We start from the raw sequence: 20382 nt of genomic DNA, 5'->3' as shown, positions 1-20382 counted from the left end.
CAGTAGATTCTTCACCCTAAAATGAACAAAAAAGTTCATATTGTCCATGGTCCGATTCTCAACCATTTCAGAGTAATTTCGCTTTTTATCGATTTTGAAAGATATCACGTCCTGGCGTCGGAAAATCGTGATATCTTTTAATCTAAACATTTCTCTGAAAATCTAATAGCACCGTTGAAATTCCCGTTAATTTTTCAATAAGAAGATGACGGTGGCAAAATGTTTGGGCTAATTTTTTGTGTTTTATTTCAGCCAGAACTACAAAAAGAGTGGAAAATTGTGTAAATCGGAAAGTGTATAAAGTAATCCAGAGTTTCTAATTTTAGTCTCAGAAGGCAGCAAATTTGAGGAAAACTACCTGATTTAATAACGCTTCCAACGCACTCGTCATTTTCTTATTTAGTGGTTGTGAGACCAAGATGTTGATGACAAAAAGAGAAAAAATGGTGGTTCAAGGATTGCTAATGTTTGAGAGTGACTTGCTACTCGTGCTACAAACTTCACCAGTAGATTCTTGACCCTAAAATGAACAAAAAAGTTCATATTGACCATGGTCCGATTCTCAACCATTTCAGAGTAATTTCGCTTTTTATCGATTTTGAAAGATATCACGTCCTGGCGTCGGAAAATCGTGATATCTTTTAATCTAAACATTTCTCTTAAAATCTATAAGCACCGTTGAAATCCCCGTTAATTTTTCAATAAGAAGATGAAGGTGGCAAAACGTTTGGGTCTTTCTTCCTTGACCTTCTAGCTGTTTGTAAACTTCTTAAGCATTACATACTAAATGGGCATTAAATTAAATTAAAAAATTTCAATGGAATTATGATTTTGATTCTCTCTAAAAATTAACGGGGATTTCAACGGTGCTTATAGATTTTAAGAGAAATGTTTAGATTAAAAGATATCACGATTTTCCGACGCCAGGACGTGATATCTTTCAAAATCGATAAAAAGCGAAATTACTCTGAAATGGTTGAGAATCGGACCATGGACAATATGAACTTTTTTGTTCATTTTAGGGTCAAGAATCTACTGGAGAAGTTTGTAGCACGAGTAGCAATTCACCCTGTATAAATAATAAATTTTAAAAAATTGTGAAATATTAGTAGTATTAACACCAAATTTAAATTTTAAAATGCAATCAAATAATAATATTTTCAATTATTTGATATATAATAAGTTTAAATGATAAAATACAAGGGGTTTAGATAATTTGAAATAAGAATAAGCTTGCACATTCTCAGATTCTGCACTTGAATCTGGAAGGAAATCAAAGTGCATTTTTCTGCATGAGTATATGTTCTTCAGTGGTCATTAAGAATATTTTTCAAATCTAAAAACACACAATCTTGAAATTTCAAACAAAATATATAAAAACTGATTTGAAACAGTCGTCTCTAAACTACAATATACTAAATAATGGTTTCTGGGACCCCCTAAAAATTTAGCATGCAGTACTAGAACTTACGTTTATAAACAACTTGAGTAATCCTTCATAATCAAAAGTTATTATCTTCTCATAAATGCTTCTTATTAAACCTAATTTCAGTTTAGAATTGGAAGGAGTCGTTGGCAAAATTTACTTTCCCCATTCTTACATTCCTTTCAATCTCATTGAACCGTGGAATTTAACAATATACACAGTTTCTGAGTTTCGGAGTGATAAGAACATTCCGCAATGTCAGAAAATCCTGGAAATTCTTCATTCCTATAGAAGGGGGATATTCCCCTCACGATGGAAAAATACGACCCTTCTTGAGGGTTGTCAACCCCATTTGAAATATTCTGGTTTGAAGGTGTTAAACGTTAATAAATCTACCGTTTGCTTCGTATCATTTCTAACAGTAGAAGTTATTAAAATGTTTTTACTCTTTGTTATGTTTGTTTACCTTTGGAGATCGGAAAGTAGGTTCTATTCTTTTACCTCGGATCCCATTTCTCTCGATGGCATATAAACATAAAAAAAGATATACACGTTTACTATAGACAGGGATGAAGTGGATTTTCGGGGATAGATTTTTACCACACACCTGAGATACATTCGGGAATTCAATCAAAACAAGGGATACGGGGGAATTATTGTTTCGGACCCGAACGGCCGTTTTATCCCTACGCGAATGGTCTTCCTTAGAAAGCTTTGTGATATATAATACCAATACAAAAATCCTCTCACATGTCGGCTAATGAACCTTTCTGCGGCGAGTGTAACCGACAAAATTTGTAAGAAAGTTGGGCCTTGTTATATACATATAAATACTAAGGGCAATTTTAACACTATTTATGATCCGCATTTACTTTCAAAACGCCATGTATTTGCGAAGATTCGGAGAAAAAATTCAAAGAAACCACGGAAAATGCAAATTGCAAATTAAGAAGAATGTGTTTTTCAATGGCAGGGAGCTATCAGTATGAATAGTCAGTATAAAATACACCACTTATCCTTAGGCAACTGGGTTTCTTTTATGAAGAACTGGAGTGGATATTCATCTTAAGGATGTAAAGAAAATTAAAAATATAATAGTTTATTTCATACAAAATACATTTTAAATTTTTAAATAAGCTGCCCTCTTATATTGTTCCAGTTGTTCTCATTCTTCACGACCGTCCATGATTGATAGTTACAATAAGGTACGTTCCACATCATGAAATAGCGATCTACTAAAAGGGGCGGGCGAATGAATCCCACTGGGACCAAAATCCTTTTGGGGGAGACCCGAGTTTCATGAAGGATGATGTTATTATTAAGTGGTATAATAATAACGTATCGATAAAAGCACCCCAGGATTATGGAAAGCCAATGTGTTTATTATTATATATTATTATTAATATTATGAGCCCAAAATCACTATTTACTTTATAAAAAAGTGGAGATGAAAATGCTGACATAAATACTAAAATGGGAATTTCCCATTCGGGGCAAAGCTGAGAAAGATAAGGTAAGATATGTAAGTGGCTATAAACGGCTGATTTACATGAAAACCCCATTTTTCCTAACCAAGGGAGATTGCATTTGCAACTTAAGCTTGTAAAAGCAATAATAACTTAATAAAGTTCTCATATATTTTTTTAATTTGGGTTTTCGATATAATAAGCATTTTTCTATCTTAATTTATTGACGAGAGATTAGAAAAAGAGAGTGAAAATGAGAGTGAGAGCGCGAAGTGAGAAAGAGCGAGGGAAAAAATTGAATTTTGAAACGAACATTTTATTTATAAAAGCTCGCAAAATTAGGTCTCCTGAACCTTTCTTATATTAAACGAGCATTCGTACATACAAATAAAGTTTACGTAATTCCAAATACAAAATACATATAATACCCATATACATGTATATATTTTTACTGTGTACATGTATTTTTAAATATTATTGATGTTGTACAGAGTATATTTGAACATAATCTAATGAGAGAAAAGTTTTACATATTTCTTCTAAATATGTTTAGATTTGCATGATTTTATAACATTGGGTAATGTATTGTAGTTTTACAGATTTAGGAAAACTTTTATAATGGATTATAAAAACAGCGTGTACGACACAACGGCATTTTAAATATAGTTTGAGAACCTGTAAAAGCAGTTTTTTAATGAGAAAAAATATCAAATAGGTATAATGGTTCTTATATTGTTATTATGTTGTGTAAAATCGTCAAAATTTTGCATTTTAGCAAATCATCAATTTTTAAAATGGATAAATTAGTATTTGTCATGAATTCTAGAAACATGATGTAGATTACAGTACAGCGAATACATACTTTTATAGTAACATGTAACTTATGAAGATTTTTACTATAAAGATTAAAAAGTACTGCAAGGCCACAAGTTATATTTGGAAGTATAAGTGCATTAAAAGCTTTAGATTAATGGATGTATATTAATATTAAAGCTTTTTTAAATTAATGTTCAATTAAATGTAGTCTGCAATAAGCTTTATCAATATGGTAGAGGGAGGGAGAGAGAGAGAGAGAGAGAGAGAGAGAGAGAGAGAGAGAGAGAGAGAGAGAGGGGGAGAGAGAGAGGAAGAGAGAGAGAGAGCGTGAGTATTGTTTTATTTAAAAAATCTCGCAGATTTAGGTTGCGAACGACCTACAACCTTTCAATTAACGGAAAAGAGAGAGAGAGAGAGAGAGAGAGAGANAGGAAAATAGAGAAAGAGAGAGAGTGAGAGAGAGAGAGAGAGAGAGAGAGAGAATGGGAGTAATGGAGCGAGCAGAAGAGTGAGAGAAAGAGAGTGAAGGGAAAGTGAGTGAGAGAGAGAGAAAGGGAGGAGAGAGAAAGAGATGGTGGAATTGTCAAGTTTTCAATAGTAATTAAATTGAGCTATATTTCAGTTCAAAATCTAATATAACTAGCCAACAATTAACTTGTTCAATACTATTTATGCTAAACATTTTCCCCAGAGACAGACAAGAAGTTCCCTCATTTGACTGAAATCTCTCCAAAAATAGACAACTGATTCACTGCTAGAAATTGAATTTATTTTTTAATCCTCAGACCTGGGAGGAGAAGAAGATTTATATCAGAAAAATGAAAACGGCCAAAATCGCAAGGGAAAAACGTGAAAACTTGAAAAGATGGAAATAAGACGACGTAAAATATTAAAGGACACTGGCGAGAAAATACAATCTCAGCAGTGAAAATAAATGTGAATTACCTGGACGTTCTGCCGCATTTTGTTTATTGCATCGAAAGCGGTTCGGCAGTGATCTGGTGTGTGGTGGTAGTGAGTGACTGGCTGGTTGCCTTCCATTGTAGGAAGTCTGAAACATAAAGTTCATTATTTCTTTCTTTTGGTTAAATAAAACGACCAGCTTGGCTTTAAAATAGGTAGTCTTGGGTTTAGCGAGAATTAATGCAGGGTAGTTGTGTGAGATTGCTTATTTAGACCATTTATTTATAGCTAGACCATACCATAATTTGTGCATAATATATTGTCAGTTTTTATTGATGACAGCTTAATACCTGTAAAAATCATCTCAATTTTAATTGGGATCATTCAGTACCAACAAATACATAGAATTCTTCTCCAGTGTTGTCAAAGCCTTGCCATTAAAATCAACCATTGAGTTCATTTTGTCACGGTTAATAAATTAAATCGTTAACAAATCTGTCGTAAAAGTAACGAAGTAGTTTACAAACCGGATATTTCGCTAAGAAACTTCATTTTAATATGCTTTGCTTAGTGACTTACAATGAGAGACTATGGGATAACTTACAATCTTAAAAAAAGATAAATTGTAGAATAAATAGATTATAGAACTGTGGGGAACCGCTGAACTTTCCAAGATCCAATGTTTCCAACCGTCGCAGTACTATGTCTTCAATACTCTCTTCTACAACGACCTTAAAATCCCGTTTATCCAGAAATTCCTACAAAATTTACCAAGTGTCTTGGTAAAGCCTCTCATCACCCCGATAGTCTTGGCCAAGCCATGTTCAACAGATCCCATCATTTTAATCCTCCAAGGCGTCTTTTTTTAAAATAATAGTTGTCAAATAGCGAAGTGAAGTGTACTGGGTGTATACAGTGATTATTTATACTAGTGATTACGTATATTAATTAGTTGTAACTTTATGTGGGCGTATCCTCAAATAAACTTTGTTGATACAAATTGCAAATGGTAAGAAATTGATTAAATTTGAATTTATGTAACCCTGTGTTATATCAATTTCGCGTTTGTACTATAAGTTTAACAATCACTTGTTTACCGAGCATGACGTTCGAACGAGAATCTTCAATGTTCTAAATTTATTGAACGTTTAGGCGAATAGAAGTCTGATGCAACTACGAATTGGTGATCACACTCAAACGTGATTAAAAATTTTTATGATGATGTTTATCGATGTTTTTTCTCCAACCAGAAAAGGAAGAGTGTTTTCTACTGAGAAACGCCCGACTCAGATGGCGTGACGGTTTAGCATACAAAAGCCGCCGTCATAAATTCTAGTTCTCTTTTTGTTTTAAAATAAATGAAGTCATCCACTCAGAATATCGCCGACAATTGCCTCACTCCTTGCCCTGTTGGATCGAAATTGCTTGTTACAATCTAATCCGAATCGTTTTCCTGATAGTGATCATGTCATTGGACTACTAGCAGTCTCAATTGAATTATTTCACTCGTAACTTTTTTCTTCACTTAGCAATATTTTTGTTCCTAAGTTCTAAGGTTTCTAGTTTGCTAAGATTATTTAAAGTGGACTATATATCTATGTTAAAGCCATTATATTTCGTGGTCCGATTGGCCAAAAAACTTCTTTCAATTAATTAATTTTATGTAAGGTATTGGTTGAAATGAAAAAGTTAGTGTCACGAGCGGGATTCGAACCCATGACCTTCGGCTAAATACGCCGCTGCTCTACCACTTGAACTATTGTGATGATCTAATATATATCTATATTATATATAATATAATAAAAAATATCAATATATAATATATATTTATATATATGAGATCATAAAATAAATAAATATAAATAAAAAACATTACAGCTTGACATTTCAACAGTGTGGCTACCACAAAACCAATTAATTTTTATAAAATTAACAATTTACATTTTTTAAAATTATTTTTTATAAATATTAAATGTTATATAAATATTAACAACATAATTTGTATATTTTAATGTTTACTTGAGATTTGAGTAATAATTTAATATCTTTAATTTTGTGTGGTGATTAGTGACCGTTATTCGATATTTATTTAGAAATCGTGAGATGTGGTCTAGTGTGATGTAGGTTTCAGAAAAACATTTTCTTTATCGTGCCAATGTTTCGATCTTTATTGAGATCATCTTCAGGGCTCAAAGTGTTTGTCTTCTGTATAATTGTGCCATTCTTGCGTGTCGTGTCGAGAGTGCCAGAAAATGTTTTTCTGAAACCTACATCACACCAGACCGCATCTCACGATTTCTGAATAATTATTCGCTAAGAACTTTTTTAAAGGATTTATTGGGGGCAGAGTGTCACTCTCGACACGTCACGCAAGAATGGCACAATTACACAGAAGACAAACACTTTGAGCCCTGAAGATGATCTCAATAAAGATCGAAATGTTGGCACGATAAAGAAAATGTTTTTCTGAAACCTACATCACACCAGATCGCATTTCACGATTTCTAAATAAATATCTTTAATTTTGTTTTTAATGCAGTTATCTAAATTTTTACAAGTGAAAAATTTCCAACTGGACAAATTGTTATAAAATGAGTAGTATAGCTGTTACTCGTGTCATATTTGAAACAATATTGTAGTAAAATCTAAATAATTAAATACGGATTATCCGGGATTATTTACCAGTTAGAGTTAGCTTTTTTTAAAACGAAAACCTGCCAAAAAACAAAACAAAAAACTCTTGTATATGATCTTATCCGAAATCCTTCGATCCCTCCCTAAAAAAAGCGACCTTCTTCCTATCGTACCTCTATAATGATGACCTAAGAACTACTCACTTTCTTTTACAATGGAAGTTTTCCATTGTAAAAACGATCACAAAACGATAAGGTTTTACTTTTGACTTACTTCCATGATTTATGGAATATTGAGTTCTGTAAGGAAAATTTGGAGTTAAGTATGAGGGCGAAAGGATAATAGGAAGGCAGGTTTTAATTAATTGCACTGTGATTTTTCGTGAACAGTCGAGCTTAGTAGTTAGATTACGTATTCATTCTTACTTAATCCAAAAATTTGCGTTATCGCAATGAAATTTTTTGAGAAATTGTTTTTATGCAAGGTGTTGTTGAGATGAAAAAGTTAGTGTCTCGAGCGGGATTCGAACCCACGACCTTCGGTTACCTTTTCATCTTAACTAAGACCTTAAATAAAAAGCATAATTGAAATAATATGGTCAATTAGACCACTAACCATAAATGGATTTTTTTTAGAAAAATTATATATTTTTCTTCTTGATCATTATTGAATAAATAAACAACACTTTCTCCTTCTATGGAAAATATCCAGGGTTGTATATCGTACAGTATTTTATTGTTAACTGTTCGGATCTGATAAAGTCAGACTGTGGAAAAGAAAATCACCCCTCTGGAATTTATGGTTGTGCATTAACCCAGAAAGGCGAAAGAGGAGTTTAAAAACCCCCTTGTCCTAATACCGTAAAACCTGATGGACTTCGAGATAAAAACGTTGTTAATAATTTACAACCTTTGAAACCGGGTAAAGTTCACACTAAAGTTGATACACTGTGTCAACGTGACAAAAGGTTGGCACGGAGGGTTCATCAAAAGGGCGAAATCTTTCGGCAATGCCTTTAATATCGTACGATGGTGGCATCTTTAATTTCCGAAATGGCTCGTCTCATTGCCACGGATAAAAGGAAAACGAAACATGACATTTTACGATAATGACAACCTCTCCATTATTTGTTAAAAATTAAACAAAAATTTGGTTTGAACAAAAACCAAGCTGAACATAAATAATTGTAAAAAAACAAAAAAACAGCCAATGTATAAGTTTATATTCGATATTCTACTTGAGAAAAGTTAAGATATTAAAGCAAGTTCATAGTCTAATCCTAGAAAAGAAATATTTGATAAATTCTTTACATTCAATCTCCTCGAATCTATTGGGTAAAAACCGGTCTTTCTATTGTTATAAAAACAGAGATAACAATTGTGAATTTGGCTTAATGATGTTTTCACAAGCTTCGCTAATTTTCCTTCGTATATAAATGAGCCATAAAATCCCACTGGACGAGTTAATTAATTAAGTTTCCCTTTAATTAAATAACAGCCGGTTTATTGCAAATCAATAAAGACGTTGCTCTGCAGAAATTGGGTCATGGTGGGTTTTTTCAGATCATAGATTAGACTCATGCGAGCTTTCCAGACAAACTAAACAAATTCTTTTTAATTATCGGCAATTATGTTTTTTGATTTGTATTTCTTAACGCATTCATAATCACGGGAGAAGAGTTAAACCTAAGGCTCAAATCAAAAAGAAAAGAACACGAAGATAAACAGAAAGTACCAGATACAATTATAAACACTTTTAAGATAAAAAATCATCAATAACTTAATTTTATTATAGGCTCATGAAAAATAGGACCAAAAACTTGGCGGTTCACGCGGTGATTAAACTACTCAAAAATGAATAGGAAAATAGAATTTCCTATTCTATTAATTTTAATTAAATTAACCGATATATTCTTGCTATTTGAAGAAAACAATATAGAAAATACCCGCAAGTAGATGTCGCAGAGGCAGTTGGCGTTCCTCAGGGTGTGGTCTCCCGGGCTTTAGCCCGATTCTGAGGAAGTGTCAATAGGAGGCCTGGTAGTGGATCTCAGCGCATTACTAAGCTAAGGGAGGAAATATTGTCATCGCTGCAAGACAGAACCCTTTCCCATAGTGCCCGCCAGTTGCTGAATAAAGTACAAGTTGGTTTGGTAATGCCTTTATCAACACAATAATTCGTAATCGTTTGTTGGAATTAGGTTCACCTCGTACACCCCTTTGAGACCTGCAGCACCAGCCGGCCACCAGCAACTCAGAAGAATATGGCGTGAAATGGTCAGTGCTGGGATTTACACTGGAGGACGAATAGGACGCCATATCGTTGAAGGCAGTCTCACCGCAGTCCGTTATGACCAACAAATTATCGAGGATCGTCCCTCAATCCGGGGATTTCATTGGCAGGGCTTTCGATTTCTGGATAACAATGAATCAAACCTTATAGAGGTAGAGCTGTTCATCAATGTTTAGAAAGCCTGGAATTTCCCATCTCTACCTTCCCCCATAGCCTCCAGACCTCGATCCCAATGGACCCATGTGAGATGTGTTTCAAAGAAGGCTTTTCGATCACTATCCGCAGCCAGTTGTCCTGCAACAACTGAGTGCAACGTTGCAACATATATGGAGTAAAATTCCTTATGAAATTCGTGATATATAGCAATATGCCTAACAGGTGCACAGAGGTTTTCCCTAACCGAGGCCATTGTAGACGGTATAAATTGTTTAAACAAAGTATTGTGTCCCATACATGGTAGTTTTGAAATGGTTACACAGACGAGGATATGTACTGTTTAGGCAAAAATATAATGTATAAACCTACTAAAATGAAATATCGTTATTATTGTATGGTTGATGTTTAAATTACTTTAAAAAATGCTTAGTTGTGCTTTGTTATATAGAAATGTCTTTAAAGCAAATGAATTTCTTTTTAATATTTATTTACTACAATTGCAATTTGCAAGAAGTAGAAATGTTGTGGGGGAACTATCAGGACAGTGTATAAACATTTTTGTCAATTTTTTATGTAGTTCACTTGACATGTAGTTTTTATAATGAATCTGATATTGAAATTTTTACCTTTGAGTCTTGTACGGGGATTCCACGTAAATCGTTTGTGGAAGCACAGACCGAGGTATGGGGATTCAAGTGAACGTGAGTTATTTTGCAAAATACTTGAAGCTATAACGGGTTCATTTTCGGAATGTTTATGTCATCGGGAAAGATAAAATTGATAGCGTTAAAATTTGCATTGAAAATAGTGCGAGTACGCTGCGGAGACACCAATGAAAATTGAGTAAATGGATGATAAAGAAGTTTTTTCGATAAATGAGAAGTGACAGTCTGTAGTAAGACATGATTTTAGTATAGTGCTGATGGTAGAATATTTTTTATTTATTTTCCAACTGCGTACAAAATGCAACAAGCACAAATCATGGTTTTAGAAAAGATATATACATGCATACTTATCTGCATATTTTTTAAAGAAAACGTTGTTATGTGTTTTAATTTAAATGATTTCCTAACCAACGTTGGGTGTATTTTGGGTGTCTTCCCAATGAACCCGTCGGTCCTCGACCAAACAACTCTGAGATCCCCCCCCCCAAAAAAAAAAGAAATATAAAAGAACACACATATACGTAAAATATAAAAATATAATGTGGTCTTATGAAATCAGATGAAAAATACTATATTTACAATAAATGCCGCGTAAGCAAACAAATGTCTTTTCTCAAAAAAATCCTCTTTACAGAAAAACAACAAAGTTTCAACTTAGATAAATCAATCCAGTACTATTGCAAATACACTTAATCGAACGAGGAGCGGGCACACTCCAGAAAGGAACAACGATCCAGATATTAACAAAAATAAGGAATAAGCTCACCGTTGTTGTCTCCAGCGTCTCCAACCACTTAAAGCCTTTCTCCCCTCTTTCCTTATCTCTCCACGGGGAAGAAAGACCCCCACCGGGTTGTTTGTATACCAAACAAGCAAAATTTATGCATTAATTAATTTTCCAACCTTACAACTTCAACCCTTAAATTTTGTAATTTGATTTAATAATTAATTATTAAGCCATTTTTGTTTTAGTGGTCAATTGACCAAGTTACTTCTTTCAACTAATTATTATTTTTATCTAAGGTCTTGGTTGAGATAAAAAAGTCAGTGTTACGAGAGGGATCCGAACCCACGACCTTCGGCTAAATACGCCGCTGGTCTACCACGATGTGTCACGATACCTCAAGAAAAAAGAATAATTAATTATTAATGTTAATTTTTGAAATTAACGCTGAAAAGGCATCAACTCTTTTTCCAAGCTCTCGCATTTGGTGCCAGAGGCTGTAAAACCTTTTTTTTACGAGGGTTCGCAACAGCAGAGGTTATATCAACCCTCGGGGTGCCGGTGTTTTTGAAAAAAAATTCAATTTGTAAGTATGTCGGGTTCGAATGCAGGGCCGCTGGATTCGAACCCGGGACCTTTACCTGACAGTGATGAGCGCCGTGTCAACGTCTAAACCGTTGCGACCCCCTGTAAAGCATTTTTAATTTTTAAATTTTCATTTAAATCGATTTTTTGTTTGTATAACCTAAAAGTAGAAATCTTGACAAAAGAATAAACGCACAGGGTAGATAAACGGAATTAACGATATATGAACAAACAGAGCCAATCTTTTGTTTGTTCGGCAAGATAGAAAAACGGAAATTCAATTACGATTTAACAAATAAATACTGTTTGTTAGTTACAATATATTTTTTTCTATAGGCGAACAACAACTAGGTTATCATCGCGTTTTATTTACCTTTTTTAACTCTCATAATCAATATACATACATATACACATACATTGTTTATTTGCTTGCTATTTCATTTGTGGAGAGAGTGATGACTGCACCCCAAAGAAGCAGTACCGAGGGGTGTCCCACAATATTGTTTTGAAGGAATATTGAGACAATCATTCAATAATATCAAAGCATGATTGATCGGATTGATATTTTATATAAAACAGTTAGTATGGAATCAAAAAAAAGCATAAAGAAGTGAAACATATTTAAAATTTTTGATGCTTTGATCTGTGAATATTTTTGACAGCAGGCCAAGTCTTTTCTAAATAAACTAAAGGTAGTTAAGAGCTTCAATTTTGTCTAAAAATTACAAATACTTTTTAACTTGAATCATAATTTTTTTTAAATAAATAAAAAACAGAAATTCTAGAAATCAAACTTATCGGAAGGAGATTCGCCACGTCGCAACCCCCCTACCCACATTAAACTTGATATACAGTCTAATTTTATTTTCGGAGAAGAATCATGATGATTAAATAAAGTAAAATACAAATAATAGAAAATATTCTAAGCTGGGTTCTAATGTAACAATGTCATACGAAACAAAGATCAATGACAATTCGAAGTTAATTGACAGAAAGTCAATGGCCATAACAAATATTTATTCATCTCTTACACGAGCGATTGAGCCCTGGTGTGTTTCACTGTCAGAAAATCCTGTCAAATCCGACGCGGAAACCGTTTCAATTAGTACTCATTAGAACGGAGGCACAATAAAAAAAGGCCGAATATTCACATCATTCCGTCTGTCATTGACCCGTCGCGGGCGTACTCGGTTTGAAGGCTAAGGCCAAATGGGACAAATAGGTGGAACTAATGTTGAAGATTCGCTTTGAAACTCGCGACCCCGGCCTGATAAAATTCAGTTCAATATGCACAATTCAGGCCTAATTTTTACTCTCCGGATGCGTTTTACAAAAAAAAACGCATTCGGGGGGGGAACCAGTTTTCCGCTCGGGTTGAAAACCGTCAACGAAAGCCAAAATGTTTCACTCCTGGTAAATATGCAAATTATCCAAGTATTAAACAAATTATATAATCTATTTTTTTTGTGGGATCCTTTTGAAGAGAAAAGAAAGAATCTTGATACAGTTTTTCTGTTTTTCAAATCAATTTTTTAATACAAATTTTCTATCCTGCAAAATAAGAATAAGAAAGGGGGCGTCGGTGGTCTTCAACGGTGAGACACGGCGCTCATCACTGTAAGATAAAGGTCCCGGGTTCGAATCCAGCGGCCCTGCATACTTATAATTTTTTTTTTTTTTTTAAACACCGGCACCCTAAGGGGTCATATAACCTCGTAGTTGAAATACACTCGTTAAAAAATCCACTGGTGTCGTATGAAGTTCCTATTTTTAGCACTTAAACTTTCCTCTATTGTGCCAGATCTCTGATAATGGTTTTCCCGGAAGATTTTCGTTTTTATAACGGAGTATAGAAGTCTCATCAGGGTCTATGTGTTGGTCCCCTTTTTAGCTAGTATATCTGCGGACTCGTTGCTTGAAATTCCCTCATAACCAACGACCCCCCCCCCTTTAGTTAGAGTGTATTTGTAGATCCCAGTGTTTTAGGGTATTTTTGCATGGACAAATGAACAGAAAACAAGGCAAGAGACAACATAAATGTTGAGTCAAACCATCCACCTAGTTACAAATTGAACAAACGTGAATACATGATGGAATTACTTGAAATATTGCTATTAACCAATAACACCTGAACTGCAAATGATAAACAACACAGCAGACAACAATGTTTTCAGTATATACTGAATATATACCCTCGTTAAAAAAAGTCGAATTATTAAATGCTTGTAAATAAATTATACATATTGCGATCTGATACATAAAATTTAAAAATGTAAATTGTTTCTTGTCATACAAAGGGTTGAAGTCAAACTTTCCTTCATGTCTTGCGGACAAGGGGTAAGAACCACTTTTTGTTTCAAATTAATCTTATATAAAAATATAAAAGTCTAAGAGCTATGCCGGGATTCAAAGACCGAAGCGTGGCAAATATGAGTCGAAGATGTAACATACGGTGTGTCAACCTGCTAAAAGAAAGTAATTCCTTACTTACAAGAAGGCCTAACGTCTAACTACAAATTGGGTGTAGAGGTCGAGGAGTTAGAAACACAACAATATTTTGTTACAAGCTATTCTCAAATAAAAACAGAAAAGCTATACCGGAATTCGGAAGAGAAGCGTGGCAAATATGAGTCTTGTTCTAATATACGGGGCTTCAACTTGCTAAAAGTAATTCCTGACTTATCGTCCAACAACACGTTGTCGCGGGCAAGGGATTAGAACGTTTTTCAAATTAATCTTAAATAAAATTCCAATAGATATGTCGGGAGATTCGAACCCAGGACCGCCATAGAAGAAAATACGAGTCATCCTAACCCCTGAGCTACCGCGGTGTCCTTAACCAATCTAGAACCTATTTATCACCTATGGTTTTCTCAAAAATTACTCAACCTAGAAAAAAATCATTTATTTATTTGTACAAAGTCCAGACAGGATGCATTACCAAAGTAGGACACTCATTTTAGCATAGAAAAATAAAAAATTAAAATACAGTGTGTGGTGTTTAGTGACGGTTAGTCAATGATTATTTGGAGATCGTCTGATGCGGTCTGGTGTGCCGTAGGTTTTAGGAAAACATTTTCTTTATCGTGCCAACGTTTCGATCTTTAATGAGATCATCTTCAGGGCCTGGGATGTATAAACATTGTTCAAGTTTTACAAATACATGTAGGAGGTGAGAAAAAAAATGAATTTATACAATGCTAGTAAATTTTAATTAATTTTAATTTTTTTAATCTAAAATTTTCCAGCATTGTATAAATTCATATTTTTCTTTGAATCTAAAATTTTCTAGCATTGTATAATTCATATTTTTTCTCACCGCCTACATGTATTTGTAACATTTAAAGAATGTTTAAATATCCCAAGCCCTGAAGATAATCTCAATAAAGAACGAAACGTTGCACGACAAAGAAAATGTTTTTCTAAAACCTACATCACACCAGATCTCATCTCACGATCTCCGAATAATCATTAAAATACAATTTAAAAACTGGACATAAAAGTAAATTTACATTTAATGTAATTATAGACAATGTTGGCCAACATGGCTGAATGAGTTAACCAACAATAAACTAATCGTTTTATTGTGACTGGAAGAAAGATCAGCAATGAGACATTGAGGAAACGAGTTAGACGAGGAATACAAGCGGAAGACCCATAACTAATTCTATGAAAAGGCACATGAAAGAGGTTAAAGTTTATATAATATGATTTTAATAAAAGAAAGGTGTATAATATGAAAATTCTTTTAACAGTAAAATAAATTGCGATTGAAAACAATATGTGTTTTGCGACAAATGGATTTTACTGTACCTTGTGCACAATATGACTAAATTTCTAATTCAGGGAATTACATCATTTTGAAGAATGGGAACGTTATCTTGAGCAATACTTGTTAAGTTTAAACAAGCTGTGGGCTAGTCTACATTTTACTAGAGTGAAAATAACTTCCGTGAAACATTTTGTTTTCTTATAGAAAGTTCAAAACACTGACTTTTAACTTTAGAAATTAAAATATATCTGCCTTTTTAGAAAAGAACAATATTTGAGATTTAAAAAATAAATATATTTTCAAACGAGGATTGTCATACTAAACAATCAAATCAATAATGTTTATCAACAATAAAGTAAACAAATACTTACACGATCGAGATACAGGTCAGTTGAACTTCTTCATTATTTGAATAATATTCTTATATCGTATTTTTAAACATTTACTTTGAACTTACACTATACAAAATTTAATGGAGAAACAAATTGCAAAATAATTACACTATTATTTTTACATATTTGCCCAACTTTGGTTTTTTAAAATAGGATTGAATTGAAAAATGTAATAGAATAACGAGTAAGAGCGGATTGGTATAATTATCAATGTCGTATATATAAAAAACCCCACGATAAATCAATTATTTCTTAAAGCATATGATTATACTATGGGAGACATTTTTATGAGGAGTCGGCTTCTTTGAGGTGAAAGGAGCCGACTCCTCATATAAAAATGTCTTTTTATCCACACTTCCTTCCCCATCCCTTCCAAATCCAACGTATATAAACATAAAACAGCAATATCTCACCGGCGCTCACGACACACAAGAATGACATAATTACACACAAAACAAACACTTTGAGTGAGTACAAATACTTCGATTGAATATATTGTATAAATTCGTTTTTTCCACTCCGTTCCAATAAAATCATTTTTTTTGTATTTGTTAAATGTAAACAATGTTTGTAAATCCCAGGCCCTGAAGATGATCTCAATAAAGATCGAAACGTAGGCACGATAAAGAAAATGTTTTTCTAAAACCTAGGTCACACCAGACTGCATCTCACGATCTACGAATAATCATACATAGATAAGATTATTTTACTTTACTTATATAGTTTTTCTCTTTTGTTTACTCCTTGAGAACAAATTTGTAGTACTAATTTGTTTTTTAATTAAAAATGTATAGTCCGACTCCGGCAGAAAGTTGATAACTGCTTTCTACCTTATCTACTTTCTAGTTATGCGCAATTTATTTTATCTTTCTCTTTTGTTTATCTAATAAAACTTTTTCATTCATTCATTTTGTAAAGTCCTGATGAAGATTTATTTTCGAAAGCTTGATAAAGGGAGTGAGTGTTTTCTTTTCTTTTAAATTAGGCCAAACTCCTGATTTTTTAAAGCAAGATTAAAATGTTGAGGGTGATATCGATCAAATGTGATAATTTTACTTTGGAATGTCAAATATATTACAAATCTCTTGTTTGTGACAATCTTCCAATTTGGCAATGAAAATTAACTGTTTTGAGAACAAGTTTTAAAATTTGTTGATTCAATTTTCTTCTCAACACACCCACACAAGCGTGCGCGCGCGCACACACACACACACACACACACACACACACACACACACACACACACACACACACACACACACAAGCACGCACGCACAAAACGACACTCGATTGATGTTATTGTTCAAACAATTGTTTTATTGTCTACTTGGAATTGGCTATTGAAATTGATTTTTTCTTACATTATATCTATAAATAATAATATGGGTGTATGGGGTGGATACTCCGACTCTATTGGGAAATATTTCTCAGGTCGAATAACCTCAGAAATGCCAAGATATGTTTTATTATTTTTTGAACGATATTTCAAAGTTGATTTTTTGACACGATTATAGGTTTTTTAAATGACTTTTTTACCTGGTCAATAACTCGTACAAAATATTTATAACAGGCTTTTATGTTTTTCCATCTGTTTGAATCAAATTGATTTGATCGATGTCACTGTCGTTTGTTTATTATGGTTAACGGCTGGGGGGTATTGATTTTCAGGAAGTTCCGAAGCGTAAACAGGGGACCGGCATCAAAGGGTGCACTTATAACAAAACCGAGTCTTACAAATAAATCATGCTCGAAGCTCAAAAAAGCAAATTATAAATTTGACATCTTAAAAAATGAACTATAGAGAAGTGAAATGTACCACGTTTGCAACTAATCTGTTATTAATTAGGTCTAATATTCCCAGTTGTTATAAAATTTCTTTTAAAAGAATTGGAATTATCACATATCTGTATGTTAAATATAATTAAATAAATTAATAATTGTTATTGTTAGGGGTTGTTTGTTTTTTACACTTGCCCAAATTAAACTATTTCTTGTGTTTTTTCTTTTTTATTAAAACAAAAATTTTCAATTTGAGTTTAACTTTTCTGAAATTGCAAGAATGTAAAAGTACAGTAAGTCATAAAGATACATATACTTGAACAATTTAGGATTTGATTGAATTTATGTGTTTTTTTATAACTTTATTATGGGATAGTGAAATCCGAAAATAAGCGTTCCCTAGTCATGAGAAAGAATTCTGGCTTGGGTGTAAATCCAATTAACCAGCTGAGTGCAAAATGGGTTTTTCAATCTTGAAAACCACGGCTACCGTGCTCCACCCCCGACAACATAATTCCATTTTGGGGTGGAAAAAGGGTCTATGCACAAGGATCTTCGTTTGAGGGTATCGACCCGACAGACTCATTCAGTCTTCTACAACCTCCTGCTACTTGGATAATTCAGCACCATTTGCATTAATCTGCTCGACCTAACGAGTAGGGATGTAGAGCCGTATCAATTTACTCCAGTCTTTACCCAAAAATATTAATACATTACCAACGCGTGTTTTGGAATGATTAATGTTTTCTATACACAAAATAATCTTGGCTTAATAGATAAAACGTAGTTCTTACAAAAGAACGCAAACTTATTTTAATTATATTTTTTATTACAATCGTCGACAGCAATAAAATTTATCGTGAGATTTCTTTCTAAGGTCAAAGGTGTGATGAACCTGTAGGCTGTTCATTTGTAATTATTTTGGTATGGCTGTCATCGCTATTTTTCTTCTTATAATTTGACAGACCTAAACTAGAAAATCAAACACATAAAAATTACGACTACATTAGATTTACAATGTCCCAGGAATCAATCCCTGTAAAGGTAAGGATAAATATATTACGAAATACACTACACAAAACCTGTAACCTCAAACATCCAAAAAACTGAACATGATGCATAAAAGTAAACTAAAGTAAAAAGTAAAGTAATTCCTGCATAACGAATGGTTTAACGTCCAAAAACAGGTTAGATATCGCGGAAGAGGGGTCAGAACCACTTTGAAATATTTTTTTCAAGTAATCTAAAATAAAATTTCACGCTATGCCGGGATTCGTACCTTGGACCTCTAGCGTGGCAAAATACGAGGTAGACTCTTTAAAAATTCAGCCACCTCAATCCCAACGCAACAAAACAACTTTAATTTTAATAGGAAAACATGCATATCAAAAGACGAATTAGGAATACATAAAGAGAAACACAATATTATACATATACACACCATAGCCAACATAACAACAAGTCTAAACTATTCAGAAAAAAACAACACACTCACCTCAAAACTATAAACTCAACAAGAGTACACATTTATTTGACTGTTACAAACGTCAGTTCAGCATGTAGTGTGCATACAACCATTTTTTTTCCTTTGGAGTCGTATGAAGTTCCTATTTTTAGCACTTAAACTTTCCTCTATTGTGTCAGATCTCTACTAATGGTTTTCCTGGAAGATTTTTGTTTTATAACGGAGTATAGAAGTATTCTCAGGGGTATAGTATCTACGTCTATAGTGCTTAGGAATGGCTTTCCTAAGTACTATTGCCTTTTCCAATCTATTGCAGGGCCGTTACATCGTAAACTTGTTGTCCCGGGACAAAACGACCGTAAGACTTACCCACTGGGCCATAGCAGCATATACACAATGGACACAACATTAGATAGAGTGGATTAAAGAAAAAAAAAACATAAAAAGTTATTTAAAAATAAAGACAGAAAATCCATAATATGCAAGCACGTCACATTAAACCACCACGAGCCCTTAGCAATTTTGACAAGCGTTACACATGGCTTGCAAATAATTGACGTACATACTTGTAAACCTTGAGATATAAAAACATTCTACATGAAAATATGATGAGTGTAAAGAAAAAAAAATACACACACACAACAGTCACAATGACCAGGATCGGGCTGAAAAGCCACGATTAATCCATCAAACTTGCGGACAGATAAAGACAGCACATATAAAAAGGATCCGACTAAACAAAACAATAAACACGGACTCACTCCTTAAGATGAAACCACCAAACGACCAAGGTACAATAAATCATATATGATATAAATTTTTCATTGATACACCCTATGTTTTATTGAAAAAGTCAACTAATTAGGCGTCGTCTGATAGAAAAAAGAAAGAAATTACAATCCTTATTTGACAAAAACGCTAATATTGTGCGGTTCTGGCTGAAAACCGTTATCATTATTTGACCCCTTTCATTAATAATAAGCTGATATGTCTTTCAAAAGCTTGAAATATTCAATGCCCAAAAGAAACTTAGCTAACTCTCTCAGAAGTATTAAAAAAGAGTTATTGTTTCGTGAAGAATGCCAAAGCAAACTTTTGTTGCCTGCTGCCTATTTCCTTTTACTTTTTTTAAAATTATTTTGATTAGTTTGAAATTGGACGACAAATCAAATGTTAAATTTTTTAAAAGCTTAAGCAATAGATACAGTTACAAATACAGAATTTTTGTTCTATATAGTAAATTTAATTTTACAATGATTTTAACAAGAAATGTAAGACTTTATTGTGCATGCTGGCAAAGGACAATG

The 20382-nt window shown here is 33.3% G+C and overlaps 1 protein-coding gene across 1 annotated transcript in view; it reads right to left on the bottom strand.

Moving 5' to 3' along the window:
• The window catches only part of LOC106668681 (kelch-like protein 17), a 59302-nt gene that overhangs the window by 12989 nt on the left and 25931 nt on the right, over positions 1–20382 (bottom strand). Inside the window, exon 2 of the mRNA XM_014397652.2 lies at positions 4654–4759. Within this exon, the coding sequence (XP_014253138.1) occupies positions 4654–4749 (96 nt within the window). The 5' untranslated portion in view covers positions 4750–4759. The remainder of the gene's footprint in view (positions 1–4653; positions 4760–20382) is intronic.

Source organism: Cimex lectularius, unplaced genomic scaffold, assembly GCF_000648675.2.
Source record: "Cimex lectularius strain Harlan isolate CLEC.00 unplaced genomic scaffold, Clec_2.1 scaffold7, whole genome shotgun sequence".
Taxonomy (NCBI): Eukaryota; Metazoa; Arthropoda; class Insecta; order Hemiptera; family Cimicidae; genus Cimex; species Cimex lectularius.
Note: the sequence above shows the minus strand (reverse complement) of the source record. Positions and strands in the feature narration are given on the sequence as shown.